General features: G+C 40.4%; 1 protein-coding gene and 1 pseudogene across 3 annotated transcripts in view; one reads left to right on the top strand and one right to left on the bottom strand.

The window, feature by feature from the left end:
* The window catches only part of Cdk19 (cyclin dependent kinase 19), a 132,573-nt gene that overhangs the window by 35,853 nt on the left and 69,976 nt on the right, over positions 1-26,744 (bottom strand). For 2 of the 3 annotated variants that reach the window (XM_021638749.2, XM_060373571.1), the window contains 2 exons: positions 15,670-15,780; positions 13,942-14,082 (listed from right to left, as the gene is read on the bottom strand). In XM_021638749.2, coding sequence (XP_021494424.1) covers positions 13,942-14,082; positions 15,670-15,780 — 252 coding nt within the window. Of the gene's footprint in view, positions 1-13,941; positions 14,083-15,669; positions 15,781-26,744 lie in introns of those variants that run through there. The other variant, XM_060373572.1, reaches the window with a different exon arrangement.
* LOC110549526 (large ribosomal subunit protein eL8-like) lies at positions 5,279-6,073 on the top strand (annotated as a pseudogene).

Below are 26,744 nucleotides of genomic sequence, written 5' to 3'. Positions count from 1 at the left end.
GTGACAAAGCAATTCCTGTAAGCCTTGTAATATGCATCTTATGGTAGACATATGTGTGTACTTACGTTGGATATATTATACTCCGAATAGGAGTGCTATCACAATGCCATGCATATCCTCATTTTTACATTTTTCCAAGTGGTTGTTTATACTTTCAGTAACAGCTTCTGAGAGTCCTAAAAGCTACACATCTTTGCCAGTATTATTTTTCCAATTATAACTTTTAAGAAATTTTGGAATGTGTAGAAAAGTAATTCAGCATGGTTTCAACTTGAAATTTCTCTGATGTCTAACTGGCTGTTTTGGCTACTTGGATGCCAGTCTTTTATGAAGTGTATGCTTAAGACTTTTGCCAACTGGGCATCAAAGCAGATGCTGAGACTCATAGCCAAACTTTGGGCAGAATGCAGGGAATCAAATGGAAGAAGTGGGAGACAGAAAGACCGGGGGGGGGGGCAGGAGTCCAACTGTGCCAAAAAATCTAGGCCCAGAGGGGCCTGCAGAGACTGATGAATCAACCAAGGACTATGCATGGAAAGGACCTAGATTCCCTGCTCAGATATAGCCCATTGGCAGCTCAGTCTCCATGGGAGTCTCCTAGTAAGGGGAGCAGGGGCTATCTCTTGCATGAACTCGATTGCCTGCTTTTTGATCACCTGTCCCTGGTGGGGTAGCCTTACTAGGCCACAGAGAAAGAGGATCCAGCCAGTCCTGATAAGACCTGATAGGATAGGGTCAGATAGTAGGGGAAGGGGCCTATCAGGACTAGGAGAGGGGCAAAAAGGGGAAGAGGGAGGGAGGGTGAGACTGGGAGGAAGCTACAGCCAGGATACAAAGTGAATAAATTCTAATAAATAATAATAATGATAAAAGAAAAAAAAGCAACAACAAGGGCTGAGGTTGCAGCTCAACAGGAAAGCACTTGATCAGCACACTCAAGAACTTGGGTTTGGTGTCCAGCACTTCAAAATTAAATAAAAAGAAACAAAGATCTAAGACTAGCCAAGACATTTGTGAGAGGCTATGTTGCAGGCGGAGGAGTGGGTATAGGACTTGGGCTCAAAGCAAAATAGTGGCTCAGATAAGATGACCAATGGTCTAGAGTGAGAACCAAGAGGGCCACGACACTGAGAACTTGAAGTCAGTGGAGAAAGTATTCAAAAGTGATGCAAGAGCAACAAAGTACCCAAAGATGGAACAAAAAATTAATTCTTACCTTTATATGACATATATATATACATATATATATACATGTATATATATATTTCAAGAGGGATAAAGTATAAATGAAAAGTTTGAATAAAAATACCTTTTATTTCATCTTTAAGACAGGAATTTCCTACAGAGCACAGCTGGCCTGTAACCCATGTAACTCAAGCTGGTTTCAAATTCAGTAACCTCCTGCCTCAGCTTCCTGAGCACTGGGATTAAAAGGGTATGCCATGATATTTGGTGTAGGCTTCTTTTTCCCCCTCAAAGATTCACTTTATTTTTAACTGTGTATGTGCAGGTGTGGCTGTGCACATGAATGCAGTGTCCACAGAAACAAGGCGGCATCAGATAGATCCCCTTGAGGTGGAGTTCCAGGAGGCTGTGGGTTGCCCAATGTGGAGACTGGGAACCAAACTCAGGTCCTCTACTGGCTAACCACTAAGCCATCTCTCCATCCCCAAGCAAACTTCTTTATGAAGACAATTTTTTTTTTTTTTTTACCATAAAGGACTGATAAATTTTGCTACATTAAGATAACTTGCAATCACCAGGCGGGTGGTGGCACATGCCTTTATTTTCAGAGGCAGGTGGCTCTTTGTGAGTTTAAGGCCAGCCTGGTCTACAGAGTAAGTTCCAGGACAGCCATGGCTAATTTGGTATAATCTTGTATGAGTAACTGAATCACTCTGAATCAGTACTTTCACTTTTACATAATATCAGAGAATGTTTGTAACATAGTTCATTATTTTAAGAAAATAACTGAAATACAAATAAATGCATGTAAGTATAATCTTGGAACAAAACACTATATAATCTTGGAGCAAACACTATATAATCTTGGAAGTATTATACTGCATAAAAAAAGAAAGTTTTAAATGATATCTATAACAGAACACATTTCATATAACTTAAAACCAAGCAGAACTAAATATACTCTTTAGACTTATCTAGGCCATCTGTTACCTCTAGAGAGGAGGAAAATACAAGAAGATGGGGAGGAAAAAAGAAAAAAAAAACTAGCATGGTCCACTTGTTAAGTGGCAGGTTCTTAACAGTTTGTAGTATTTTATGCTTTTAGCATACACAAATTTTGTGAATATTTTTGCATGTGCATATATATTAACACGATAGCAACCAACAATAAATCAAGAACTGGGATTATGGGGTTGGAAGGTATTGTGTTCCAGGGGTTTTAAGCATTATTTTATACTGCACAGAGAGCGTCTCTTTGGGGAGGTAGTAACTGGAGTAAGATCTGAAAGTGGTGCAGTAGGGAGTGTGCCGCCTGATGTCTAAGGGGAAAGCCATCGAGGCAGAGAAAGAGCAACTTGAGTGGACCACGCAAACATGTTCTAGAACCATGGTGGTTACAAGGGCAGAATACAATGATAATGCTTATAAAAAGAAGGGCTCGTTTCCTGTTTCAAGCGGTTCCACTTTCAGCATAAGCCCTTTTAGTAACCAGAACTGGGTACATTCTTGAGTCTGTGTCTTGAGAGCTGAGAGCTGATAAGGGCTGCCACAAGAGGTGCAGGTGTTTGTGAGAGGGGAAGGAGGGTGAAAGGGGAAAAGGCAAGGCCTGCAACCAGGGTTAGAAGAAGAAAAGGTGAGTCTATCTAGATAGCACAGGGTCCCTGTAAGTAGCTGTCAAATGTAAACAATGAAATCTGAGGCGATGTGACCAAAATGGATGATTAGATCATTGGTAGCCCAATAAATTTTTTTTTTTTTTGTTCAATTGCAGAGGCCAGATGTTCTAAATAAAACTCAAGTTAGTGTAAAAAAGGCAAAGGCAGAGTCTGAAAATCTTAAGAATGAGTATCTCTGAGGGGTCATGGTTTTTAACATTCTAAGATTATCAGAGTGCACAATCTATTCTTCATACCATTCCCTACAGTGCTTCTAATTCCTAAAGTTTGCACCTTTAAAGCGCTTTAAAATTCTAAGATATAAACACAATGAAGTCTGTGACATGTGAACAACAAATGGCTTCAATGGCTTAGGACAGGAGTGGCCTACCAACTCTTTTGTACAATCTAAAAAAGGCGCCCAGACCTTGGGCAGCGCCACAGTGCAGGACGCCGGTAGTCAAGAATGACAATTATCCAGTCTTTTTCCAAGTGCACCTACAAAGTGGGATTACCTGTCCCCTTCAGAACAAGTGAAAACACGATGTGGTCATCCACCATTAAAATATGATTAACTCTTCAGAGTATCCTCTCACACTCTTTGAAACAGAAATAATCAAGGGTGTAGAGGGCTATGATGCCTGTCTTAGAACAACTCTACCCAATTCTCAAGATTTCATACTGGATTCTACCTATGAGTGTTTAATATTCAAAAGAGTAACTTTAATAGTTAGTATCAGTCAAAGTTATGTGGGGGAAAAGAAAGGAATTGTGTAGTTCAATACCCATACCCCACTACAAAACTAAACAGATAAAAAAAGCAAGCCAAAATTGTTCTGACCCAGTTACATCTCAATTAGCACAGACCACGCTTCACCAAAACTCGTCTTCTTACTGTGAACACAAAATGCCAGCTGTGAAAGAAAGTGATACTGCTGGGTTTGCACACTTCTGTTACCATAGAAACGGTAGAAATGGCAAAAGCTGGATGCCTCACATTTAAGTTATCAGCAATAAAATCAAACAGGCAAGAATCAATGCTGCAGGGTTTTAGTTAAATTCTATTCCAAAGGCAACTCATGAAAATATGCAATAGTAACATGATTATTCAGGGCTATTTCTTTAATATCTGTATTTCTGCAGAATTTAGTAATTCTTAATCGTACACTCATGATACTTTACATGTATTCTAGATCTGCTTTTCCTTTTATAGGATCAAATATTTCACATGGTTAAATTTACTTCAGCTAATTGGTGTATCATAAATAGAACAGCCACAGAGATCCACGAGCATTCTACTACACTTGCTTTGCATTCCCTACTTCAACATGTTTGGCGATCTCAATATGACTCTCAACAGCACCAAAGGCAGGAAAACAGAAGCACAACTGATCAGTCTTAAATAACAGGAACAAGACAATCAGAGTTAGGCTGAACTAGTTTCTATAACAATGGACAATGCTGGCCTGATATTAATGGCTACATCCATGCTTTCGCTTAAATACAGCGTGGTACAATTCCCGTCACATTTGATACAGAAGTAAAACCCCAGGGGATTCATTTCTGCACACTGTTCTTCACTGTTCCCCTGAACAAATAAGACTCTGTGCTGCAGAGCAAACAACTACCTAAAAGGAAGTGCTGGGCTTTCTTTTCTTGAACAAACACAGTAGTCACCTGCTGACATCAGTCTACCATAATTATCCATACCTTAAAACAACTCATTGATTGGACAGTTGGATAGCTGAGCATTTAAAAATACAGAAAGACACAGTGACTTGTACTAGGAATCCCAACATTTGGAAAGTGGAAGCAAGAGGATCAGGGTTCAAAATCTTCCTTGGTTACTTATCAAGATCCAGTCCAGCCTGGGAAAGGAGAGCCAGTCAAAAGGTGGAGAGTGCAGGGCATGATGGAGCACTCCTCAAATATCAGCACCTGGGAAGCAGAGGCAGCTATACCTCTGAGTTCCAGGATAGCCTATGCTACCTAAAAACAAAACAACAACAAACTAACAAACAAAGAGAGAGGAGTAGGAAAGTGGGGTGGAAAAAAGAGAAGTGGGAAATGCAAAAAACTAATGTGATTACAGGTTTCTAGACATTGGAGAAGAGAGTCTTGCCATATACTAATTAGGTACAGAACAAATATCTGAAGAACTAAATAACCAATGGTTAGCACTCACAATCCACCCCGTTAGGGAGTTAGGTGTTAAGTGTCCTTTGATGGGTGACATCCCAATTTTAACAGAAGTATCAGGAAATGAGTGAACACCCTCAGATGTACTGGGTTTGTTTCCAAATATGTTTTAAAATTTTGGATTCTATTACAGGATTCCAAAAATCACACATGATTCCCAAATTGAGACTGTTGGGTCTGTAACATCCCACACACCTTAGAGATAGGTCGTCTCCCTCTCTCTCCTCTAGTCCAGCAAGATGCCCAAAGGAGAGAAGGCCAAAGGGAAGAAGGCGGCCCAGCCCCTGCCGTCATGAAGAAACAGGAGGCCAAAAAGAAAAAAAGGCCCAACTTTGGCATTGGGCAGGATATCCAGCCCAAAAGAGATCTCACGCGCTTCATCAAATGGCTCTGCTACATTAGGCTGCAGTGGCAAAAGACCATCCACTAGAAGCGGCTCCAAATTCCTCCTGCCATTAACCAGCTCACCCTGGCCCTGGATTAGCAAATAGCTACCCAGCTGCTTAAGCTTGCCCACAAGTACAGGCCAGAGACAAAGCAGGAGAGGAAGCAGAGGCCGCTGGCCCGTGCTGAGAAGAAAGCTGCTGGGAAAGAAGACGTCCCAACTAAGAGACCACCTGTCAATACAGTCACCACCTTGGTGGAGAACAAGAACATGACTGCCCACAATGCAGACCCCATTGAGTTGTTGGTTTTCCCACCTGTCTTGTGTTGAAAGATGGGGGTCCCCTACTGCATCATCAGGCTGGGGCAGCTGGTCCCCAGGAAGACTTGTACCACTGTCACCTTCACCCAGACTAACTTGGAAGACAAGGCTGCCCTGGCTAAGCTGGTGGAGGCCATTAGGACCAATTACAATGACAGATATGATGAGAGCTGCCGCCACTGGGGAGGAACATCCTGGGTCCTAAATCTGTGGCTCGCACTGACAAGCTGGAAAAGGCAAAGGCCAAAGAACTCGCCACTAAACTGGGTTAAATCTACACTGCTAAGTTTTCTGTACATAAATATAATTACAAAATTAAAAAAAAAAACAGAAATAGGTCATCTCCACAAGTATCACAAACTCCAGTCATCCAAGAAAACCATCTTTTCCTGGTATTCTCTCCTTGGTCAACAACAGAAGTCTGGCCTTGATCCTGGCCTTTATGCCTTGAATCTGTCATTGCTCCTCAGCTACCATAAGCCCTAAAATAGTTACTACAGCCTTTCCTCCTCTTTACTCTGATCGGCTTGCCTCAGACCTCATGCTCTCTTCCCAGCCGAGCATAACAACTTGACAAAGGTGCTATCTCTGAATCCTTAAACCAGCTCTCTAACTCTGAGCGTCTCTCTTAGAGACCTGACCAGCCCAGAAAAATCCACACTTTAAACAATTAGGATCTCCAGAACTGGTCTTCCTGGCTTTTCTGCCTTTTCTTTGTCCAGTGATACCAACCCTCAGATGTACCCTCAGAGGGTACCTGTTGGCAGCTGCTTAGTCTATGCCTCTACTTACGCCACTTCTTCTGCCTGAAATGCTCCCAGGCCCATCACCTTATCACTTTCCCATATTAACTTCTCCTTAATTTTAGTGTTCCAAGGCCTTCATCCCAACTGGTCAGGTCCTGCTTCTGTGGTCTCTGTATTTTATACTGAGCTGGTCCTTGAATGATGTGTATTCATGTTAGTGGCCCTTGCAAACTGTGTGTGTGTGTGTGTGTGTGTGTGTGTGTGTGTGCATGCATGCTAAGAATGAAAGCCTTGTTGCTCGTGACTGGGTACGTATTCTCATGAACTATCAGTGTCTTTAAAGCACTTCAGCTTTAAGACCACCTGTGTATGCATTTCCTCACAATGGACCCGCTGAAGGAAGAGGTTGTGTTTTATTAATCCTTATATTCCCAAGGGCTCAGTACAGGGTCTAGTATATATTAGCAAATCAAAGTAAGTTTGCAAAGCAAGTTCTAAGTCTGTAAACTAGTACTTCCTCCACAGAAATGCAATGATTTAAAAAAAAAAAAATCTAGTTTTAAGTGGTGGCTACATTCAGTAATGCCATTACTTTCATACTTTAGGCACACTGCAGGCTAAAAAGGCTTCTTTATCCAGAGAAGCCGGCCACTATTTAAAATGTTACCTGTAAGTGAGAAAGTCTTCCCAGTCAAGTCCCATGTTTAGAGCTAGATGTAAGCTCTTTGTAAATTAGGAGCAACCTGTCATTCTAAGGACGTGATTAGTTTCACTTTACCCTAAACGAGACTGTAGTGTCTGTACTATAACCGTCATGTTAATCTAACTTTGGTACTCACATCAAACAAAGCCTGCCAACCCAGCACTGCCAAGAGCTAACAATGCACTGCTTTGTCTGCCTTCCAGAAGCTGGTGTAGGCCTGAACTGCAAAGATACGCTTTTCTTTTCTCTAACAAGGACCAATAAAAAGCAACACTATAAAAACGCTCAATGCAAAGAAACACATGTATCTGGAAGGCTATTTACCTAACACACTCCAAAGTCTGGAGGAGAAAATAATCAAGCTATATGGCACACTGATATCCACAGCAAGAACAACATTGCAAGGACATTCAGACTCAACATTAAGAAGTACACTCACAAAGCAACAATGACAAAAAGCAGATTTCTATTTACATCCAAAATTCAAATAACATTAACTTGGTAAAACAGCATCCCTGAATGGTTTTCCAGATTTAACTACAGCCCTCACTGTCCAAAGGCTCCCATCTGTGGCCCTTGGTTCTTCTTCTTTTACTTATTTACTTTTAAAATTTTGTGTGTTTTTGTTCATTCTTATTATACCAAGAAAGAGTATCAGAGAAACATGAACAAACTGAGCTCTCTTGTCTTACTGATGAGGAATCGGAGGCTGGGATGAAAGGCCTAGAGCTTTCAGCTATTGCACTGTATGCAGAAAGGGGCAGGCCCCAGTGAGATGCCGGGTTCCCAAAGGGCATTCCCTAGGCCAGGCCTGTGAGAGCAAGAGCACACTGGACAACTGTATGGTGTACTGGTTTTTATCCCTTGCCTCTAGGAGCCTTCCACTCAGATGTGGAATCAGAGAAGAGCATGTTCCCACATGATAAACCAGCATGGCTACAAACAACTTAGGGTGGAAGGGCTTTACCTCATCTTGGGACTCTCAGGTCACACCTGTCACTGAGGGACGTATAGCAGAAACTCAAAGCAGGAACCTGGAGGTAAGAACTGGAGCAGAGGCCACGGAAGTTACTTACTGGCCTGTTCCCTTCAGCCTGATCACCCTGCTTTCTCACGGCACCCGGGACCACCTGTCTAAAGACAGCACACCAGTGGGCTGGGCCCTCCTAGATTATCACTGATTAAGAAAATGCCCAATAGGCTTGCCTACAGCAAGATCTTTTAGAGGCACTTTCTCCACTGAGGCTCCCACTTCTCATATATCTTGTGTCAAGTTGATAAAAACCTAGCCAGGCCAAATACCTCCTTCCCTCTCATAGCTGGCTAGCTGGCTGATGCTGCCCTAACCCTACCCCACCCCACCAGCTGGAGCTGCCCCAATCCCACCCCACTCCACCCCACATACATTCTCCCCCATTCTCCCTCCTAACAAAGATCCTCCAGGATGCCTCTCCTTCCCTTTAAGGCCCCACCATGTTTAGCTCTCTCTCTGTAGCCTGTACTGTTCTGTCTAAGTGCTCCCCTCCCACTTTTCATACTATCAAACCTAATTCCTCAAGGGATTATAAATTAAGGAAGCTTCCTCTGCAGACTGACCTCTCCAGTTCTTGTTTTTTATTTATCAGTATGTGTTCTAGTTTTGTTTCTATGTTGTGACAAAAAATAAAAACCTAACAAAAGCAACAGAGAGAGAAAGAACATGTTTGGCTTTCTATTTCAGACGGTCCTACTCCATCACTTTAGGGATATCAATGCAGGAACTCAAGTGGCTGGCTACATCACATGCACAGTTAAGACCAGAGAGGAAAAAAAAAAAAAAGACACCACTGAGTGCTTGCTGCTTCATTAGCTTTCTTCACTACTGTAAGTTCATTTATTCTGTGGCAAGTTGACATTTACAACTAACTGTCACAGTACAATTCAGATAAGCACTGTAGTGACTCTCTTTAAGGAGAATGTTAGCTTAGTAAATTAAATGAAAATAGAAAGTCATTTGACTAGCAGAGTGCTCTCGCCTCCAGAGACTCTCAATACTATCTCATGTGTCTACATGTATGTGTGTGCACATGTGTGTGGAACCTGAGGCACCAGTCAAGGTATAGATCTCCTGGGAGCAGCCTGGGTCCTCTGCAAGTGCAGCAAATACACTCAGCCCGACCAAGCCATCTCTCCAGCCCCTCCTTTGGACCTTTAAACAAATGCCAATTCCGCTCACTCATATAAAACTATCAGAATGCAAGCTGAACTTTCAGGACAGAACTTCCACAAATACTCTGTAAAAGAGAAGAGCTAAGTAAGACAGGCCTGAGCGTCCACTCCCATCTTCCGTCAATAAAACCTATTGCTTAGCATGTGCTAGGTTCTGGGATATGAGGGTAAAAAGACAGTTTAACTGGTGGGTTACTTTGCCACCGACCTAGTAGCAATGCTCTAAAGCTAAATATCAGTAAATCTACTCAGTGCCACCACTTAGGCTGCATATGAAGCGTCATTTGCTTTTCAAAGATTCTGTTCACTTAACTTAGAAGCACAGACAATAAGACAGCACCAGGACAGAGTCAGTGAGAGATGAACCCTGCTCTCAGAAGCTCTGTAAAAAGGCTACCAACTACATGCTGGCATCCCTCCAAGGCCAAAACAGTAATCCAATAAACATGAGTCATCCTGTATTTCATCATCTTACTGTGCACTGCATCCTGCCATAAAATTAAAATACAGCTTTCTCTCAAACTGTTTACAGGTTACAAATATTTATAGACTTATGTCTCTCCTTCACTGTCTCTCAGCCAAGAAAAATACATTTAGTTCTGTCTCCTTTCCTTTTAAAGTCAATTCCTCAATTCAAATAATCTTTTTGTGGCTTTAAAATTCTCTGCTTTTGTACTCCATTCTAGGATCCAAGTCATCTAACTGAAATATTGTTCCAGACATGAAAACACACACAGTTAAAAAAAAAAACAAAAAACAAAAAACAAAACTTTCTGAGGATTAATGCTTCTGTATATGAATCTCAGCTTTTAGCTAATCTCAATTTCCTTCCCTTATATTATCAAGCTGTTCAGTTTTTCTAATATTGTACTTGTATGGATTTTCCAGGTTTCTCATATGAAATTAATTAGTTAGAGACAATGAGTACAAAGTAAAACAGTTGTGACTAAAATGCTCTAAGGCACTGAGAAACAAAGCAGTTAAAGCTTCTAGGGTCTCACACAGCAGCTCTGTTCTTCAGCTCACTAAAATAAACTTCGAATATCTCTATCTCCTTTTATTAACACATTCTTATTTTATATACTTTACATTTCTCCACTGACAACAATGTATAGGTTAAACATTCCATTCCTGAAAAGTCTTGGGCAAGGGCAGGACAGTATGGTTTAGATACAGGATTCTAGCTACTGGACAGGATTAAGGAGACTGTCCCCAACTTCATTAGAATTACTTGTGAAAAGATACAGTAACCATGTGGGCAAGATACAAACAAGCACTGTGACAGGTCAGAATCTATGTAAACCCTATGTGTGATCACCTGAAGGAGAAAGGGTTTGGTAATCGATGGGGAATATACTCTTTTGCTCACAAGGTTTCAGGACCTTAAAGCAAACAAAGCCTTCAAACTCCAGAACCAGCAGCAACCCAAATCTTTTCTGTTTGCCTTTACATTACACCAGTTAACACAAATACCTTCTCACCTTAGATTGCTTTTGCATTTTTATAACCAACATTCCTATAGATTTCCTTTGCTCACTAAGTCTCTAAATTCCATGTCAAAGTTCAACTCAAAATCTACCTGCTCCCTGAAACATCACCTCACTCCCTGCCCCCTGCTGCATACACAAGTGACTCTTCTCAACCTGAATAAAATAAACAGCACTGAGTCTGCACCCCTGAAGGACTCACCATCTCATCCTCTCTATTGTAAAATTGTTGGTGCATATGCATGTCCCTTCTCTTAGAGGATAACTTCCTTGAGATGGTCTCTGATGAAGTCATGTCTTTATCATTCTCATTTCTCCTTATTTTAAATATACACACAAGAACAAATGTTTGTGGAAGACAGTGTTCCAAATACTTCTGGTTACAAAAATAAAACAATAATCAATATTCTGGTTGTTTCTACACTATTTATTGTATACAACAAGGATCAAAACCCTGCCCTCTCAAAAAGTTACAGTCTACAAGATGATCTAAGACAGTGGCTCTCAACCTTCCTAATGCTGCAACCCTTTAATAAAATGCCTCATGTTGTGGTGGCCCCAACCATAAAATTATTTTTGTTGCTATTTCATAATTATAATTTTGCTACTATTATGAATCATAAATATATATTTTCTGATTTTTTTAGACAACCCAATGAAAGGATGTTCAACCCCTAAAGGGGTGGTGACTCAAAGTTTGAGAACCACTGACATAAGACATCTATATGCTATTAACATGTACCATGAGAATAAAAATGAAATTTAACAGGAAGAGCAATGAAAGATTATTTCATTTCAAAGCAGAGATGGATTATGAAAAGTATGCTTTAATATTTTAAATTTTATTTCATTATTATGTGTATTAATATTTTTTCTGCATGTATGTCTGTGCACCAGGTACATGCTTGGTGCCCTTGGAGGCCAGAAGACAGCAACAGATCCCCTAGAATTGGAGTTACAGACAGTTGCGAGCTGCTATGTAGGTGCTTGGAATCAAACCCAGGTCCTGCCAGTGCTTAACTACTGAGCCTCTCAAGCCCCAAAGCCTTAATATTTGTGCTGAGCCTTGAAAGACAAGTACATCTGAGCAGGTAGAGACAGGGACAAAGAATAATAAGAAAAGGAAATGTAAGCCATTAAGGCAAGAAATCTCAGGATGATACAGGAACGACCAAAAGTAGAAGGCAAGCAGAAATGGACGTGGGCAGGGGAATCTCTGAAGTAATCAGAGCTATATTAGGTAAGAACCAGAACAGCAAATAAGAAGCTTAAACTTCACCTTTTCATTAAGTATATATTCCAGAGTTCCTGAGAGGCTAATAATGGCATTCGCTCTGTATGAACTGGAAGGGAAAATACTGTTAGAGAAGACAAATGTACAGGCCGGTACCAGTACAAAAGAGGTGTGATAAAGGCCTGAACAAGGAAGGAGGCACAAAGGATACAAACAGATGAATAGAAGAGAGATAAGCATGACGATGTCACGTTCTCTACAGAAAAGGTTTGCAAAAAGGTGAAAAGTTTATATGCTGGGAGGAGGTTGGTGCTATAACCAAGAGAGAGGGCACTACTCATACGACACACAGTGAACCGACAGGAAAAACCAAATTCTACTCATACTGAACAGTGTCCGTGGACTGTCCCATCACAGCATCACTGACAAACCTTAAAAAGCTTTTCTACTTAGAACAAAACAGTAACTCTGTGAAACAAGAGAAAAACACTCAAGTCAACCCTGAATAAAGATTCTCACTGTGATTCAAAGGCAAGTGTGATCATTCCAGAGCAACCTTAAGTGCTCCTGAGCTGTTTGAAATGCAGCGTCTCACAGTGAACACAGAACTGGACCCCTAGGAGATGTAAAGATCCTTGTAATTCTTTAAAACGCTAAGTGAATGAATGATTTGTGGTCACTATCATTCGGTCACAATTCAACTGCAATGCCATAACAGGAGGGGGTCAGGCAGGTTCCAGGTGGCTGACAAGGTGCTGAGGGATACTAATGGCACTTCCTCATGCATCCGTTCTTTCCAGCAAACAGTCCTCCTCAGCTAATAAATCCAGAGTCTGCCTACATTAACCCCTAGCCTTCTGGATCCAAAAAAAATACCATGAAAGCATGTGGGGATGCTACCACCAGCAATGATAAACTCCCAAGGATCACAGCTGTCCTATACCCTTATGTTCTTAATAAATTAAAAATAACGATCTAACCTGAAAGCGAAGGTGAGTACTTAGCATATAATTTGATTTATTAGTAAATGTTTATAATACTTAGGAGTCAAACCATAAGAGTAAACATTTGCATTGCAGCTAATTTGTCTAGTATGTTCTATTAAAGGCATTTATTAAGTAATGCTGGTAACAACATTATTTTCACCAGAGGTAATGTCATCATTTCACCTTAAGTCTAAAGGGGACATGAAAAATCAAATTCAACTTTCATTATTAGTGTTTAATCAGGTGAAATATATCAGCTTTATCTATTTATTGAGCATTAATATTATACACTACTAATATTAAGAGCCAAACTGACAACTTACAGCCATGCGTTGATTTAATGACATAGCAGACACCAAGTATTTACAGATAATCCTGTTTGGTTCGTTCTGGATCATTTGAGACAGGCTCTTGCTATACAGCTCAGGCTGGCTCCAAACTAATCATCTTCCTCTCTGAGTGCTGGGGTTACAGGTGTGCACTCTGCACTCAGCAAAGGGTACAAAGAGAAGAGGGTGTGGGGGAGAGAGGAAGGGAGGGAGGGAAAGGACTAAGGAGTGGAAGGAAGGCAGTGCCGCTCTTAGCCTGGGCTGCCCTTGAACCCATGGCAAGCCTCCTACTTCAGGGTCCCAAGTGCTGAAATCACAGCTAGGAGCCACCACTGCAGCAGCGCCCAGTCTTTTGATTGCAGGTTATAGCTAACTTTTTATCCCTCCTTTTGCATATGTTTACAATTTTTTCTTAGCTAATGTTCTATTTTAGTTGTACCAAAAGGAGCGACTTTGTTAAGAGAAAGAAAAGACGGGCTGATGAAGTAAGAAGAAGCACCTACCAGGTCCCTGTGGAGCACCCAGTTTGCGTGGAGGTAATGGATGCCGTCGAGTATCTGGTAGAGCAAAGACTTCACCATAGATCTTGGTAACTGCATAGGCTTTTTATTTGCTTTTGATGCACGATGAAATTTAATAATATGCTAAAAATTAGAAAATAAAACATACTGTAATAATAGTCTGCTCATATCTCTGCCCCAAAATAATCAAAACAGAAAAATATGATCTGTATTTTACAATTAACTTTTAAAATTAATGATACAAAAATTTCTGAATTATAAAGCCATCTAAAAACCGTATTTTGGGATGAATGTGACCATATGAATGTGGGTCTACAATGATCAGGTTTACTGAAAAGATTGAGATTTTCACTAAATAGCCTCAAAGGTAAAAGGACTGTTATTTAGATGCCTATCTAAGAACAGTGTAACATTCTGATGGGTGGGAGGAAGGCAGGAGGGAAAACTGTCCATCCTCGTTGTTACATGAAAAGTCAGTACCTACTATATTTAAACAACATCACTAACAATGATATATTTGCACTGCTGGGAAAATACTACCCCCTCCAGGCAGAGGACAATGTGGTATTCCCTAGAATTTAGCACTATAGAGGAGAGACCTCCAGAAAGTGCAGGAGTGGTAAGCAGACCATCTTTTCCACATTTTTAACATCACAGGTTAAATGTGATGATAAGACCTTCGTGATACAAGGGAGGACGTTACAGGCCACAGCTCCCTCCCACATTGTACCTCCACTCAACTCCCACAGGGTCCTAAGAAGAACAGCAGTGCTCGTAACCACTGAGCCACACCACCAGCCTCTACATGACTGTTTTAAAGTGAGCTTCATGCATTATCAAGGAAGCTTTGTAGAAATAAAGGAAAATTAAGAAAAATGAGGCTTTTGTTTTGAGACAGGGCTTCAGGTAGCCCAAGATTCAAACTCACTATGTATATAAGTATGGCCTTCAAGTCCTGAGTCTCCCTGCTTCCAACTTTCAAGTGCCTGGTATGCACTACTGTGACGAGCAAACTAGTTTTTTTTTTAAAGCTTGTTATAGTTATTTAGTCATTTGTGTATGTGTCTGTGTGTCTGTGTGTGTGCTTGTGTGTGTACACGCATGGACCACAAGCACATGTGGAGGTCAGAAGGCAACTCACAGGAATCAGTTTTCTCATGAACTTTCAAAGTTCATTCAAGACCTTTATAAGCCTGTCAAAGCTATTCTTATACAGATCTTTTAATTTATGTAGAAGGCAAACTATAACATACTGAACCAAATTTATCCATAATTTAACTATCAATTTTTTAAGCAGTTTTAGAGACAATGTTTAAAATGCTCTGAGTAGGAATTGGATTTTTTTTTTTCTTCTTTCATGTACTGATAAAGGCATTCTAAAAACTACATACTGACTTCTTATCTCCTCACAAGTATACGCTTGATTAAATGTGTGCACACTTCACGAAGGAACCTGTGCTTGTCACACAGATTACCAAACCGCCGTTAGTCTCACCTTAGCAAGCGCCCCGAAGAGTACTTCGGATACTACACATGTCACCATTTCAACAAGTTTCCACTTAGTACTCATCTTTAAAATCAACATTTACTACAGCTGCTTAGAGCTGTGATGAATGTCGGGTGCGTTCTTTCCAGTGCATTAGCAGCACACACTGCTTGCCTACGTGCCCCTTACCCATAGAACCCTGTGCACAGAGGAGTCAAACTTACCCAAAGGTCATGTTCTGCATAGTCAAACAGCAGCCACACCTTCCTGTCGCTGTGAGAAAGGAACACTTTCTGCAAGGCGATCACGTTAGGGTGCTTCAATTCTCTCAAAAGCTGAATGTGCCAGGGAGGGGGAGAGAGAGAGAAAGAATACTTTTTGATTAGCAAGGAGAGGCCAAGAAGAGAACGTACTCCTCATAAGTGAACAGAATGTTTTATGTGAAACCAGGTCTTACTGTAGCCCAGGCTGCCCTTCCTGTCTTAGCCTCTTGAATGACAGATGCACACTGCTGGACATGGCTTCCAAGTAAACTTTTGACAATTTAGAAAAGCCAGGTAAGCAGCAAGAAAGGGGAACAGCTTTCAAAGAAAAAAAATTACTTGGAGAAAAATTCTGACAACACCTCTCTGATCCTGTTCTACACTGTGTGTGTGTGTTAAGTTTTAAAAATGAAATGTAAAATGATAAACAAAATGGACACTGTATCACTAATGGGGAGATACCTGAATCAGCAAAGTGTTTGCACAGAACTAGAACCCACATTTTAAAAAGTTTTAAAGAAGTCAGTTGTGGTAACAGAACGGAGACAGGTGGATTTGGCAGCAGCGGTGGTGTGTGGGGATGGTGGGGGGAAGATCTCACTGGACAGCCAGCCTAGTCTACTTGGTGAGTTCTAGGCCAGTGAGAGACCTCCTCTCAAAATAACAAAAAGAAAGGACCTGAGAATGACACCTGAGGCTGTCTCCGGCTTCAAAACACACACACACACACACACACCCCTAAGGCTGCTCTCTGGCTTCAAAACACACACACACCGTCTCAACTCTCCTCCCACAAAAGAAATTATATTTTGTCCATGTATATTTTTTTATTTTTAAATTTTTAAAAAATTATTACAATTTATCTACTTTGTATCCCAGCTGTAGAGCCCTCTCTCATCCCCTCCAACCTCACCATCCCTCCATTTTCTCCTCCCTGCCCCTTCCCCAGTCTACTGATAGGGGAGGACCTACTTCCCTTTTTTCTGACCCTAGCCTATCAGGTCTCATCAGGACTGGCTGCATTGTCTTCCTCTGTGGCCTGATAAGGCTTCCCCCCTCCCCTCAGGGAGAGGTGATCAAAGAGCCAGCCACTGAGTTCAATCAGAGACAGTCCCTGTTCCCATTACTAGGGAACCCTCTTGGACACAGAGCTGCCATGGGCTACATCTGTGCAGGAGTTCTAGGTTACCTCCATGCATGGTTTTTGGATGGAGTATCAGTCTCAAAAAAGACCTCTGCGCCCCGTATTTTTGGCTCTGTTGGTCTCCTTGTGGAGCTCCAGTCCTTCTTTCATAAGATTCCTTACACTCTGCCCAAAGTTTGGCTATAAGCCTCAGCATCTGCTGTAATACCATGCTGCATAGAGTCTTTCAGAGGCCTTCTGTGGTAGGCTCTTATCTTGTTCCTTATGTTCACCCTCTTCCAATGTCTATCCTGCTTGCCTTTCTAAAAGAGGATTGATCATCTTACCTAGGGTTGTTCTTCTTGCTTAGCTTCTTTAGGTGTACAGATTTTAGTAAGATTATCCTATATTATCTGTCTAATATCCACTTGTAAGTGAGTATACACCATGTGTGTCTTTCTGTTTCTGGGATACCACACTCAGAATGATCTTTTCTAGATCCCACCATTTGCCTGCAAATTTCATGATTTCCTTGTTTTTAATTGCTGAGTAGCCATGTATATTTTCTTTAGGAATATATTATCTTTTTGAGAAACAAAAATCACATAATCAATTTATATTTTCCCTAGCATATCAGAGTGTTCGTTCTTTCTCTCTCCATATACAAATATGTGTGTGTGTGTGTGTGTGTGTGTGTGTGTGTGTGTGTGTATGTCCCCATACCGATCCACTCCAGACTACATAGGGCTTATAAGGAGTGGTGAGTCTCATGTGCACTGATGAAGACATGAGTTGGTAAATGGCTGGAATCTGGATCTTGAATGCCTCCCCAAAGTCCTGTATGCTAAAGAATTAGTCCCCAGCTCATGTTGATATGGGGAAGAGTGGAATCTTTAGGGCGTACAGCCCACTGGAAGGCAGTAGGGACTGTTGGAGTTCTCCCTTGAAGGAGATACTGGGCCTCTGGACCTCGCTCTCTCTCCTCTCAGCTTACACCCCAGAGGCCAGAGTATTAGCAGCCTATGCTAACACATGCTCTGGCTATGAGACACTGTGCCACCACAAGCCCTAAGCAAAAGGGCCAAGAAGCTATGGCCTGAAATCTTGGGCACAATAAACCTTTGCCTGTAGTAATTGGATTATCTCAAGTATCTGTCATATAGACAGACAGAAAGCTGACTCACAGCAGAACTCCTGTACAGAAATAAGAGCAGCCCTCACAGGGTATAAGCTTCAAGCTCCACTCTGACAAGGAGGTGGACAAACCTAATGAACAAAAGAAAACCCAGGACCTGTGCGTGACAGCAGCAGCCTGAGAAGACACTTACACAGTAACAACGGCCTGGCACAGGGAAAAAGCCTTGTAAATTACGCCTGCCTCCAACTACTCAACTAGGTTGAGATTTAATAGGCACAGAGAAACATACGTGATTTTTTGTTTTTTAGACTAGTATAGCTCAGTAGGCATGCTGACATAGGCTATAATCACAGGGCTACTCATGAGGCCGAGGCAGGAACATTTAAGTTCAAGCTATACTTGGGCTACAAAGTGAATTCAAAGCCTAGACAATTTAGTGAAGCCCCATCTCAAAACAAAAAGCAAAACCAGCGATGGTATACAGCTCAGCACTAAAATGCTTGCCTTGCATGTCTGAGACCCTGAGTTCAGTCCCCATATTAACACACACACACACACACACACACACCCCTAATTGTAATTAGCCCAGGCTGGCTTTGAACTTGTGATCCTCCTGTGATGGTCAAAAATGTGTAGCACAAGGAATGGAGAGACACCTCAACAGTTGAGAACATTGGCTGTTCTTCCCAAGGACATAGGTTCAATTCCTAGCACTCACACGGCAGTTCTGAAACTCCAGTTCCAGAGGACGCCCTCTTTTGGCCCTCATAGGCACTACATGCATCTGGTACTCTGACATGCAGGCAGGCAAAACATCCATACACATAAAAAGTTAAAAAATAAAAATTGAAAAAGACAAAAACAAAAACAAATGTGAACCACAACATCTATCTTGGTGAGCGGTTTTCGTGTCTCTTAATGTAAGGTTAAATTAGACTTTTGTTGAATATTTTTTCTGTTACCTGTTTATTGAATATTTAAAATGCACAAAATGATTATATACAAATGTTTTACTCCCATTTAATTCTAGTAAAAACTCTTCACTAGAACTGTATTCGCAGACCAGGGAAGGTTCACAGCTCTTCTCCCTTGCGTGGGGAGGTAGGAAGATGGGGTGCCCAGCCAGCAATGTCTACCCTCCGTGCAAGGAGGACTGCTTTTTGCTTCAGGTGCTACATTATGTTCCTAGCCAATGACAGGATCGATAAAGCTGACCCCACACACACAATTCTAGTTGTTAAATGGACAGTCACTCACTATTAAAGCTGCTACACATGGACAGGTTTCCGTACATGTTTCATGGATGGGCACTGAGAAAGAAATGGAGCACAGTGAGAGTGAGTGACTCTCAGATCCCATTTCACTGACTCATCAGGACTGGGTATGTGTTATATTATATGTGTGTGTGTGTGTGTGTGTTTATAACATATTTATAAACATGTTATAAATATATATAGATTACACACACACACACACACACACACACATATATATAATCCTATTAACTGTTAACTGTTCACACTTGCCTCCCTACTAACCATGAACTTTTCAGGCAAAGGCAAATTTTAATTTGCCTCTGTATCCCTGGGGAATGACATAATAGCATGCACACTGACGGAGCAATCAGGGTTTTTTGAGTTGTTTTGGTGGTCACATCTGCTTTACAGAATTTTAAGTAGTGCTTGTGCAAGTAACTTATACATGCTTGCCTCCTGCCCACGCCTCATCCCTGAATGCAGCATCTCTACTCAGTGTCCAATGGCTAAACCTGAGGGGGTAATCTCTACTTTCCCTGCCTTCAACCCCATCTGCTCTTCTGGGAAAACAGCAAAGACAATCAGTTAGCGGAAGCAGAGAGAGGCCTGATCTACTCTATTCTCAACTATCACTTCCTGAGGAAGTCTTTCCTGGCCTTCCTATTGAAACTGTAATCAGCTGTTCTCCATCTTGCTTTCCAGCCAATACAGTAATCTTTACAAGTAAATAAAAAGTTGTCTTTGTCTTCAAAGATAAAGGTAGACAGATATAAACGGGTTTTTTTAAAGGTAAAATTACACTATTAAATATTCTTCCAAACATAGTAACTAATGCTTTTTAATTTAGAAATTAGACCAAAAAAAAAAAAAAACCCATTTCTACTTCAATGGAGTAAGATGCACTGTCAGGAGAACATCCTCTTAGCTGCCTGACTGAGGCCCTGTAAGTCTGCCGTGCAGGGAACTGACACAACAAAGAACAAGTCTTGTAAGGAGTGTCTACTTTTCACTGTCATAAACGTAAAAAAAATCTACAGTTAGAGCTCTAAACGGTTTTCTCTAAAGCACTATTTAAGATCTCTACTGGACCTCGGGATTCTTTACCAAGCTAAAGATTCCAACATGCATTTCTATTTTTACCCACACTGCTTTTCGTGCTGTCTATAATTCCCCCCTGGGTTCCAGACTCTGTTTTAAAAAAGATTCTAAAATTCTTATATTCTAATAACTTACTTTTCCCAAAATAAACCCAATTTTCTATTCTTGTTTGGCTTCTTTAAAATAACAATATAGCTCACGGGGCCATCAAACTTTCCCTTGGGTAATAACATTGCAAATGACTATTTTAAAAAGCACTGAGTAAATCAAATTGTTAAAACAACGTAATAAATGAAGCAATGAGTTTTATCATAAATTATGAGAACTGCTTAATTTTATTGGGGAGTAATCCTAAAATGATCATTAATAATTAGTATTTGAAACTTGACACTCTCATACCGTTGACAGGCATTTTCAAAGCTAGTATTTCAAAGGCGCATTAGATGCGTTATAACCCAGCAGGTGGCACTCCTAAGAGGAGCTTTAATAAGCACAGTAACCCAAATGTGGTTCGAGGTGCTCCGAATTTTGTGTGTGTAACCCTGCACACACATGCTTGTGCGTTCCCTCCTTCCCCCTCTCTTTCTCCCTTTCTCTCTCTCTTCTCTGCCCCTCTCTCTCTCTCTCTCTCTCCAGTAGCAATGTTTAGGTACCACTCATAAACTTCAAAGGTCAATGTTCCCCGCTGCTACATGTCACAATACAACACCACAAATAATGCACAAAATACAAGTGAGTCCTGACTGAATAGCAGTATGACACAAAGTAAGTTACTTAACTCTGAGTCTTGTAGAAGAATAAAGTTATCTACTCACATAAGTTTCTGTAACAAATAAATGACGATACAGTGATTAATTATATAAACTCAATGCAAAACTCTTGACAAATTATAGTTACTCTTGACAAATCATAATTACCATTACTTGCAAGAATATTTAAACAAAACAAGCATGCAATGATCTATGTAGAAGGTACAGCATAAGATACATTCCTGATAAACAGTAGCTGTAATTGTATTTAAGGTGAAAAAAAAAACTAACAAGAGCATGAGCTAAATTTCCTGGCCAAGCCATACCACCCAACACTCATTAAAGAAGCCTGTCTTTACACCAGATAGAGACCATCACAGAAAACTGCAAATGGACAAAATACAGAGATCAGTAGAACATGGTGAATCCTGACACATATAAACTACATAACCGCTCCTGCATCTATGGCTCAGAGAAGACATTGCAGAAGAGAGGGCAGAAGGACTAGAAGAACCAGAATTCCAGGAAGTCCTCTGTGAAACAGTCTCTCCTAGAAATGTGTGAATAAGCACTATAAACTGTCAGTTTCCTGGAAAGCTGAATTTTAACCTGGAAGTGCAGAATTTTTGTGGGATCCCACTTCTAGATAAAGAACTGGAGATAACTAATGACTGCTGGGAGAAGAATTAGCCTGTCCAATAAATGGGACCTCTTACTGGTTTTCCAATGAAGAATGGTCAGCCCTGAAACCATATACACACAAACAAAAATGGACTCAGTATATTTATATATATTTGGAAATACACAAGAAGAACAGGGAGTGATGTTACAATAATAAAATAATAATAATAATAATAATAATAAAGAAAAAGAGGCTTTCAATTTGAGAAGGTGCACAGGAGAGGCTGGAAGAAGGTGGGTCCCTGGGAAGAGCTAGAGGAAGGAGAGGGAGGGAGCAAAGGGATGTAGTTCTATTTCAATCTTTTAAAAACCACCCAAGGCAGTAAGAAATACTCATGCTGGTACAATGTTCTCGTGGAATGGTTATGATTTACCCTCGTTCATTCAAATGCTGGTTTCTCTACCCCACTATCTGGTTTCAATCTGGACACTGCATTGTGATGTTTATTCTAAGCATCACCTGTCTCAAGTTTGTGTAAACATGCCACCATCTGTTCTCTGTATTGTCAATTAAACAACTAGCCAGTGCTGAGCAGTGGAGAGAATAGGGTGGGACATCCTGTTCCGGAGGGGAGGAGAAGGAAGCAAGTGGGAGGAGTCAGAGAGGAGAGATTGGCAGGAGAGGACTTGGAACTATGAGGATAGATAAACCAGACCTAAGATATGACTAAAAACAAGTATGATGTGGGAAATCTGAATGGGAGGAAGCTATGTGGGCTTGGAGGTTTAGGATGGAGTTATCATTGTGCTCTAGGTAAATTAAATAAATCCTAGTCTGTGTGGTGATTTGGGATACAGCTGGTTTAGGAATAACCACTGTTTAACTAAAAGATAAATCAATAATAAATATTAATATTCAACAACATACTCATTAAAAAGAAATAGGCCATGATGGAAAATGCCATAGTTCTGCCTCACAAGTGCCTGAAATACTCCTCTAATAGATCCTATCATGATGCTGTGGCTATATGAAACTTTTTTCTTTTTCTACATAAACAATTTGGTTTCTTTTCTCTCTGACTTCAAGTTCTGTACATATTAACTCTGAGAGCAACATCTAAGTCAAGTGAGATCTAAAATAAATAAGTTGACATCTCCCTCACTGTAATAGGATATGTGTTTATTATTTACTTAAGCTTCCGTGTAATATATTACATAGGAATATACTACTTGTCACAAATCAATTGTACTGTGAATATACAAAGTTCAAATATGAAAAATGAAACATACAAAACTGGAGCTTGCATAAAAGCCTTCTAATTCTCTAATCCATCCCCTCCCCCCCGTCATTTTCTAAATCTAAATCATTAGTTGACCACTGCAAATAGTACAAGAAATTACACTACCTGCTGTTGTTTTGTTTTGTTTTCTCCAGCCAGGGTTTTTCTGTGTAGCCTTGGCTGTCCTGGACTTGTTTTACAGACCAGGCTAGCCTCAACCTCACAGCGACCTGCCTGCCTCTGATGCTGGCATTACAAGCCTGTGCCACCATGCCGAGCTAAATTACACTACTATATATAAATTATACTTAAAGGTCTGGATTAAGAGCTAACCACTAAACTACCAATACAAATGGTTAAATGTCATTTAGATCACTATGCTTCTAGAGTAGATATGAACATAGTGAAATCAGACTCAATCAACCATGCATCCTTCATTCTAAAACAAAATTCACAGAAACTAGGAAAGCAACTAACTGCTCAGAACTAAACACAATCCAGGAAATATCTCTTTATTGACACTGTTACACAAAATTACTTCATTCCCAGACTGCCAACAGACTTACATATGTATTATGAGACAATAAAGATGGGTGATTTTACACAATGCAGTAATTGATTTTAATTATTTGTCTTTATGCTAAGCATATACTATAATCAACAAATGCTAAAAAATTATGTTCACATTAAGCATGTGTGATATATATATCATTACATTTTTGTGTAGTACTAAACATATCCAATGTCTGTTCAAAGTCAGGGCCTTGTAGATGCCACAAAAGCATTCTAATACTAAGCTATACAGTCAGCCCAACTTGAATCTTTTAAAAATAACTAAACTAAGGTGGGTGGTGGGCAGCACACACCTTTAATCCAGCACCTAGGCGGCAGAGGTAGGCAGACCTCTGTGAATCTGAGGACAGCGTGGCCTACAGAGTGAGTTCCAGGACAACCAAAGCTACACAGAGAAACCCTGTCTCAAAAATCATGATGATGATGATAACACTAGCAGATGTGAAACTTTTATGGAAATACACTAAACAATGATTAGACTTAAAAGGTTAGAAATCATTGAATCATAATGATGAAAAATCAGACAAATATGGTTGAACAGCCTTAGCCCTAGCCCTCGGGAGAGTGAGACAGGAGAACTTCAGGATGGTGTCAGAAATGAAGGGGATTGGGGGGAGGAAGGAGGGGAGAAAGAGAGGAGGAAAAGGAGCGGAGGAAACAGGTTTTCAATAATTCCGTTATTAACAGCGCACATGTGCACACTATAAAACAAGCTTTCTTTGATTTCTGAGCTTTGATATTTAGAATCTACTCAAAGTTCGGGGTTAAAATAGTAAAATGATGGAATAACATAACCACTTTCATTTAAAAATGTAAACTGAAGCCAAAAGATATGTTTTAATCTTTCAGAGCAGGGAAATTTTTTAAAGCTTACACTGTGTAAATGACATCAGTAAGAAACTAGTTGAAGAAGTGCTGTGGCAGTGTAGCATAATGCCATTAAAACTCCTGAGAATAAGGCATATGTGTATTGTTGATACGAAACCATCATTAAGAAATAATAGTAACTGCAAAGTAAGACTAGATATATAATCTCTCTGAAATTGTCTTAAGCTTTATGAAAACGTCAAAAAAGCTTTGGCAGCCATTTAATTACATTAGCTACTTTTCTGCTGAAGGAAAAAAAAACCACAAGAGAGAGAAGTCATTAGGAAAATAAATATTAAAGCATTTCTAAAAGAGACATTAAAGAAAAAGAGGATACAAACCCAACGTCTACAAATCAAAAAAGTAAACACCTCCTTCACACTGGAAAGGGTACTGTTATGAAAGAAGCAAAGCATCCTTTCTCGCGGAATGAGAACAGACAATCATAAGTGCAAAGATAAATTCCTATTAGATTTACCAAATTCTATTGGAGGTATTCAGAAACCAAAAAGAGGAAGGGCCAGAAAGATGGCTCAGAGGTTAAAAGCACTGGCTGTTCTTTCAAAGGTCCTGAGTTCCAATTCCCAACAACCATATGGTGGCTCATAACCATCTATAATGAGATCTGGTGCCCTCTTCTGGTGTGCAGGCACACATGCAAGGAGAACACTGTATAAATAATAAATATATTAAAAAATTGAAAAGAATGGTTTTCACTACTGAAAACTTACATTCCACAGACAGCTAGTATGTCTGTCTCATACATTGCTGTGTGGGAATGTAAATACTTTTTAAACTAAACTGAAGGAGAGACAAAGTTAGGATGCAATACAGGCCAAGTTGCCTTTAATAGTCACTGATAAAGAGAAGCACCAGGCTCCGACTAGAGGGTCACACTCCTAAGGGTTCAGGGAAACTCTGTATGGTTTTGCTCCACTACAATAGGAGAGACAGCATTTTAAAAACATAAAAACAGAAGAATATATGGGGAAAAAAGAACATCTGTTTCACATACTTCACAGACTCTTCCCTAATTATTTGCTCACTTTAGCTCAAATTAATGTGTAATTGAAGATTTTAATTTTTAACAGAATGAAATTTTTTTTTTTCAAAGTAGCACAGGGCTATGACAGAATGACCTTTTACTCAAATGAGCATGGTATTATACCTACTAACCCACTGCGTGTCTTCTCAGTTTCCTCTCTTCCTTAATGTCTAAAGTCTCTCTCTCTCTCTCTCTCTCTCTCTCTCTCTCTCACACACACACACACACGAGATGTTCCTTGTAGTTGTAGAAAAAGGCACTGGGGAAGATCGGCAGTGACAACAGAAAGCAGAAGGATGCCTCCAGGAAGGTGCTCTAACCAAGGGCTACCTACACATTGCAATTCTTAAAATGCTGACTTGGCAAGATTCCATCATTAACAACAAAACCCAAACAACTCCACAGAAATAGGTTCAGCGCACCTTAATTCTAAATCTATAATAGCTAACGAATCTAAGTATTTTTAGAGCTTTCATCGAGCAGAACAACGATGCCATGTCAGCACTTTCTCTTAACCTAAAACTATTTCTGCACATCACCGACACCACGGCTCCCTGACCTGATCCCAGCATTCTTGCTGGCGGCTTCATGTCTGCTGCACAGTCTTTGCTCCTCTTAAAGGGTTGGAATCCTTTTTAAAAATCATCTTAATATACTCTAGATTCTGGGATCAAACTTGACAAAGTATCAGGGACTAAAAGCAAATTGAAATACAAAAGACCACTGCCAAAATTTTTAGAAATACAAAATTATAACTACCCATGTGAAGCAACACTATAAGGAGGCTCTGTTGGTCCAAAGAGGGCCCTGAAAATGGCAGTGCTGCTGACAATGTCCTAAATGGCAGTCTAGGCTCAGCTTAGGCTGGACTCTGACTGAGTAAACAGTTTTTGGAAAGAGGTTACAATGGCAGAGGGCAGATATGGAGGGACTGAAAGATGAGTGAGATTGGGGTGCATGACGTAAAATTCACACAGACTCAAGAAAAAAGTTTTAGATTTTTAAAAAAGAGAATAAAATTTTCATGTATATATCTATGTATGCATAGATATATACACTTTTAATTCCAACAGTGTAGAGGCAAAGACAGGTGATCTCTGGGTATTTGAAGACAGATAAATGGAGTACAATTCTACATGGATGTTTCAGTTCTATTAGAACATTTCCACTAGCCTTGGTTTCACCTGCTTTCTTTCTTTCTTTTTAAGAATTATTTGGGGCTGGAGAGATGGCTCCGAGGTTAAGAACACTGGCTGTTCTGCCAAAGGTCCTGAGTTCAAGTCCCA

The sequence above is a fragment of the Meriones unguiculatus genome, chromosome 20, assembly GCF_030254825.1.
Source record: "Meriones unguiculatus strain TT.TT164.6M chromosome 20, Bangor_MerUng_6.1, whole genome shotgun sequence".
NCBI classification, from domain to species: domain Eukaryota; kingdom Metazoa; phylum Chordata; class Mammalia; order Rodentia; family Muridae; genus Meriones; species Meriones unguiculatus.
Note: the sequence above shows the minus strand (reverse complement) of the source record. Positions and strands in the feature narration are given on the sequence as shown.